General features: G+C 39.1%; 1 protein-coding gene across 1 annotated transcript in view; it reads left to right on the top strand.

The window, feature by feature from the left end:
- Positions 1 to 6,000, top strand: part of NRXN3 (neurexin 3) — a 1,463,404-nt gene that overhangs the window by 688,254 nt on the left and 769,150 nt on the right. The window contains exon 11 of the mRNA XM_034993352.1: positions 5,018 to 5,137. Within this exon, the coding sequence (XP_034849243.1) occupies positions 5,018 to 5,137 (120 nt within the window). The remainder of the gene's footprint in view (positions 1 to 5,017; positions 5,138 to 6,000) is intronic.

Raw genomic sequence — 6,000 nt, 5'->3', positions numbered from 1 at the left:
TCATCTTTCTCTGGTTATAGATTAGAGATACCTTATTTAAGTTTCTCTTGCTAAGCCAATGGTAACACACACACACACACACTCTCTCTCTCTCTCTCTCTCTCTCTCTCTCACACACACACACACACACACACACACACATTCACTGTATGGCTTACCTATATCCATAGAGGTTAGGTGGCTCAGCTGTTGAGTTAGCAAGCTTGGGTTTGAGATCTCACCCTACTACTTGTTACTGGGGGCCTCACAAAAAATATCACCTAACTCCGTGACTCAGTTTCCTTCTCTGAAATCCTTGCCTTCCAACTTGATCACCAGTCAAAAAATTCCTTTATTTTTGAAGTTCTGGATTATTTTAACGTTCTTCCTCGAGAAAATTACTCCTGTTTTCTGATTCTTTAATACTTTTAATTATCATTGCTTCCTCATGTGTTTATAAAGATTAATTGAGTTACTATCTGAAATGCACTTAGTACCGTGTCTGTAAATCCCTTGTTTTGTTATTGTTATATCCTATGTAAATCCCTTGTTTTGTTATTGTTATATTCTCTTTGTACAGGATCATTTTATATCAATGAGGCACATTTAAAAGCATTGTTGGAGATTTTCTTTATCAGGGCAGTTTGGAATGTTTCTCTAATTTCTTTCTCTCTCTAATTTTGGAGACACTGCTATCTATGAGAAATAGAAACAAATATAAAATATAATCTGTTCAGGAAAGGATGTACTTAAGTAGTTTGAAGTAAGAACACGAGCTTATATTACCATCTAGAAAGTTTTTTAGACTCTAGTCCAAACTCTTATTCATTCCACAGTTTATACCTGTCCCTGGACATTGGGGACACAAAAGAGTCCTTGTCTCACTCTCTGGTAAGATTGAATTAATCTAATAGTTAAATTAGGAGAGGAAATGTGGCCAATTAAATCCCACCACCACCACTACCTCCCCCCAAAAAGTGATTCCAAGTAGAAAATTGCTTGTATGAAGTGATATTGGTGAATTTTATGGGTAAATTATTAGTTTGGAAAACCACTTGGCTTTAAGTCATAAAAGAATGATTCATTTGTTTTTCTTTTAATTTTGGTTCTCTTCTTCTTTCTTCATTTAACAATATTTCTGAGCTCTTACTTTGTACCAAATACTTTATCAGAAATTAGAGATATCAAGTTGAGCAAAACACACAAGACTTCTGCCCTCATGAGGCTTATATTCCAGTAGGATGAGACAAACGATAAAAGTTTTAATAAATGGGGGCACCTGGGTGGCTCAGTGGTTAAGTGTCTGCTTTCGGCTCGGGTCATGATCCTAGGGTCCTGGGAGCCCCGCATCGGGATCCCTCCTCAGCGGGAAGCCTGCTTCTCCCTCTCCCACTCCCCCTGCTTGTGTTCCCTCTCTCTCTGTGTCTCTCTCTGTCAAATAAATAAATAAAATCTTTTAAAAAAAAGTTTTAATAAATGATTTAGTTATAGGCAGTACAATTGTTGAGTTAAATAAAGAGGGAGATGTGATAGAGAACACATGAAATGCTGATGGGGACTTCCTGAAATAGGAGAGTCTGAAGAAAGCCCATCTTAAGCCTGAAACTTAAACAGAATAAGAATGGACTGGTCATTTGAAAATCTGCAGAAAGAACATTTCAGGCTGTAGGTAGAGCAAGAGCAGAGGACCTTGAAGGTAGGGATGGTCTTGAAATGTAAGAGCAGAGGTCCTAGAATGTGAGCAGGCCTCAGAACCACCCAGAGGGCTTGTCACAACTCAGATTCCTGAGACCTGCCCACAGCCAGTAGGTCTGGGCGGAGCCTGAAAAGGCACATTTGTCAAGAGCTCCCAGGTGATGCAGGTGCTAATGACTGGGGACCCACCCTGTGAGCACCACTGGGGTAGGGAGGGAATGAAAGGATGAAGGGATGACTGGAGCACTGTGAGCTGGGGGCCAATAGTGGGAAGTGAGCTGGAGGAGGGGGCAGTGGCCCTAGGATTTCAGCCTCAATGGCAAGTGCAAGTTTAGTCTCAGGTCAATGAGGAGTCATTGCAGGTTCTTTCAGCCCTCCCTCACTGCAACTGCTCTTGTTCTGAGGTGATTATAACGTAGTCTTTGTAGTCTTTGAGGATTATCTGATTCTGCATGGCACTCGCCCCCTAATTCATGTGCAACAAATTCCGTGGAATTTGAAAATAACCTGTAATTCCCTCTGTTTTAGAGTCCTGACCAACCTTTGATGAATAGGACAGATCACTCACTTTGCACAGCACGGATAGTCACCCATGCTCAGGTTTCGACAGTAGGAGACATAGGCAGATCAAGGGGCTGCAGTTCAGATCAGCTCAACATTGACTGAAACACGTTCTCTGTATGTGGCACTGTGCACTTAACCCAGCAAGGATATAGTCAAAGCATATTATGATTTTTAGCAGCAGGCAGCATTCAATCTTTTGGGGACAAATACTAAAAAAACATATGAAACAATTAGAGGATTATATAAGCAGAGGACAGCACAGTGTGTAATAAAGTATTAAATTGAGCATTATCATATGTAAATGTTAATGATGCAGATAATAAGTGCCATAGCCACTAAGAAGTGGGAGAATTGTTCGAAGTTACTAGGGAATGTTTTATACCAGGGAGGCCTTCAAGCCGGTCCTTGGAAAATGGTGAAAATTTGGCTAGTTAGAGGGGAAGGGAAAAGCATGGAAAAGCCTTTGTCTTCAGATTCAATCAACATTCAAGGAATTACTGTGTTTTCCCAAAGTTTTTACTGTTCTGCCTTTCAAAGGAAAGCCTTCCATGTGTTTCTGATTCTTGAGTACAATTGAATTACTAGTCCATTGTCTGGTAAGAGCTGTTTGGTCAGGGAGCCCTGTGGACTTCTCAAACTTTTATCCTTTGAGAGAAGCTGTCCTGATTTGCCATTGTTAATGAAAATTGCACTACACAATGCTCAAGTTTAAGACCTACTGAGAACATGACCATGAACCTCATTTCATCTCCACATGGGGGAACCACACGGCATATAGAAGCTGCAGAGACCCAGCACCAGTGCTGCCCCCCGGTGGTAGTAATTGTCTCGAACTTTCTTATGTCATATCCTAATAGCTTTGTATTAGAAATGATGGTCTGTATTGCTTCTACCCCTCATGAATAAATACAAAATGTCTCGCCACCCAGAAGACAAACCCTTTGTAGTCATGTATCTCTTTTGAACATGCATCCTTAGGACTCTGCATGCATGCATTTCAATATTCTGTGCCTATGTGAGGCTTTGTTTTGGAAACGGTGAAAGATGCACTTATTGCAATGGATATATTTTTACCCTGTCATGTGCTCTTTTGCATCAGATCCTGAGTAATATATCTGACGAGTCAAAGGGCTCGCCTCCTTTGCTGACTCTCTTGGGAGTTACCCTGAATATTAAGATATTTCCTGTTAGCTCAGATAATTTCAAAGGTGCAGGTTTATCTTTAATAAAGATAAGGTTAAGGCAGAAAATAGAAATGAAGAAGAGTGAATGGTTAAAGAGAGAACCCAGGCCAACCTAAGAGAGATTTTAATGACAATCTGTAAGGTAGAGATCACAAAACTTTATCAATTGCTTACTTATTCTCCAGAAAAGATTGTGAGAATGCCCCCCAAATAAATGTAATTATTTATATGTCAGATACGAGTACTGATGTACTTATATATTAGTTGTTTATGAAAGACAAACAAAAATAGAAGTAATAAAGAAAAAAATTTTGAATGAATGTAATTTCTAATATTTTCTTCCTATCCCTCAAATAATCCTCTTTTGCATCCTCTGGCATATGGACGCTGCTTTGAATATACCCTTCTGTAGACCGATAGCACCAGCACATGGTGCAATATACTGGTTTTCAAACTTTAGACTGCATCCCAATTTCCTGGAAGCTTGTGAAAACACACATTTATACCTCTTTCTGAAGTTTCTAATTCCATAGGTCTGGGGCCCCATCATTTGCATTTCTGACAACATTTCTGATGTCGGTCTGAGAACTAACACTTTAAGAACCACTGATGTAGTTAAGAGCTTGAGTCTCAGAGGTAGTTTACCTAAGTTGGATATCGGAGTCCTTCCGTTACCAAATGTGTGACCTTGGGTAAATTATTTTACTTGTATGAGCTTACTTTTTTTTCCTTTTTCTTTTAATCTGTTAAATGGGTGATCATAATTACTTACCTCTTAGTGTCACTGGAGATCATAATGAGATAATGTAGACAAAGTGCTTAGTACCCAGGACTTACCACCTACAAAATACCAAGACATGTTGGCTGCTATATGCTTCTCTTCCTCTTCCTCTTCATATCATCAAACATCTTTTTAATGTCATAAAGTAAACTTTAGGGATTTTTATGCCTTAAGTCATAAGAATCGTGGGAATAAATTCTTCTGCTTTACCATTATACGTTTAGAAAAACCATATTCCAAATGACGTGACTTTCTAGTTGGATTGTAGAGGTGAAGCTCTTTTGCAAAGTCTGCCTAAGAGAGAACAATGTGTTCAGCCCTCTCCCTTCTGTGTGTAACTATTGATAGTTTGTGGCTAAGTGTGCATTTCTGTAGTCTTTTGTATATACTGATTCTTGTTGCATGATCTAGAATTGACATTTTTGGCAGTTGTGTTTTTTTTATTTTTTATTGTTATGTTAATCCCCATACATTACATCATTAGTTTTAGATGTAGTGTTCCACGATTCATTGTTTGTGCATAACACCCAGTGCTCCATGCAGAACGTGCCCTCTTTAATACCCATCACCAGGCCAACCCATCCTCCCACCCCCTTCCCCTCTGGAACCCTCAGTTTGTTTTTCAGAGTCCATCGTCTCTCATGGTTCGTCTCCCCCTCCGATGTCCCCCCCTTCATTCTTCCCGGCAGTTGTGTTTTTGAATGTTTTGGGGCATGGGAGTAGCAAAGTCGAGTGCTTGCTTTGAACTTGTTTGATTGTTAACACTTCTCTCTCTCCTTTTTTCTTCTCTCCCTGTCTTCCTATGAATTACTAGGACCAAGTACCACCTGCCAGGAAGATTCATGTGCCAACCAGGGGGTCTGCATGCAGCAGTGGGAAGGCTTCACTTGCGACTGCTCCATGACGTCATATTCTGGAAACCAGTGCAATGATCGTGAGTACAACCTTTTCCATACTTGGGAGTTTTATCAGTGTTTAGAGGTTTGGAGAAACCTTAAGAGACATTATGTAAAAGGATGGCTCTTCTGAAAGACTTGTAAGCAAATTCCTCCTCCAGAAACTTGGAAAATAAGGGACTGGTGCTCTTAATGGATGAGCAAAGAGACATTTCTTGCTCAACATTACTAGATGTTTTCCCATTTGCTTACTCCCTGTGTTTTTTCTTTAGATTAGATTGCCTGTGGCTGAGAATCAAAAAAAAAAACAAAAAACAGTTCAAGCAATATTTTTGTTCTAAGGAGTTCAGCTTTCCATTAGCTAAGTCATCTGGATAACAATTTTGAGACTCTCACATTTGCATTGTCTAGAATTTAGAGGTTATTTAAGGAATGTAACTATTTTCTCAAAATTCTGCGTTTAGAGAACTTCTTAGATCTTCCAAACGATGAAGACATTCAGAGTTTATTATTTTTTCCAACTAGAAATGTTTAAAGCATTCTCAGGGGTTTTTCAAATGTTGGAAATTCCTTCTGGCTAAATTTATTGATATCTATTGGGTTTGTATGTACATGGTCATTCTGTTTATATATGCATTTCTATTTTGTACATATATTTATATGCATATATCTGCGTATTTGGTTCATATTGGAAGAGAGCCAGTTGTTATCTTTGTCCACTAGCAATACTTCTATCAGCTGATTTAATTCTAGAAGACTGGTTTCAGGGAGGTGATTCTAGAGATGATGGTGGAGATACTTCAGTTCTGTTGGAATTTATAACCCGTGTCTCCACTTCCTTGTTGTGTTACTTTCCTAACATGGCTATTTTTAAAGATGAGCCAAAACCTGAATTTTCTGA

Source organism: Mirounga leonina, unplaced genomic scaffold, assembly GCF_011800145.1.
Source record: "Mirounga leonina isolate KUSES-001 unplaced genomic scaffold, KU_Mleo_1.0 Mir_82, whole genome shotgun sequence".
Classification (NCBI taxonomy): Eukaryota; Metazoa; Chordata; class Mammalia; order Carnivora; family Phocidae; genus Mirounga; species Mirounga leonina.
Note: the sequence above shows the minus strand (reverse complement) of the source record. Positions and strands in the feature narration are given on the sequence as shown.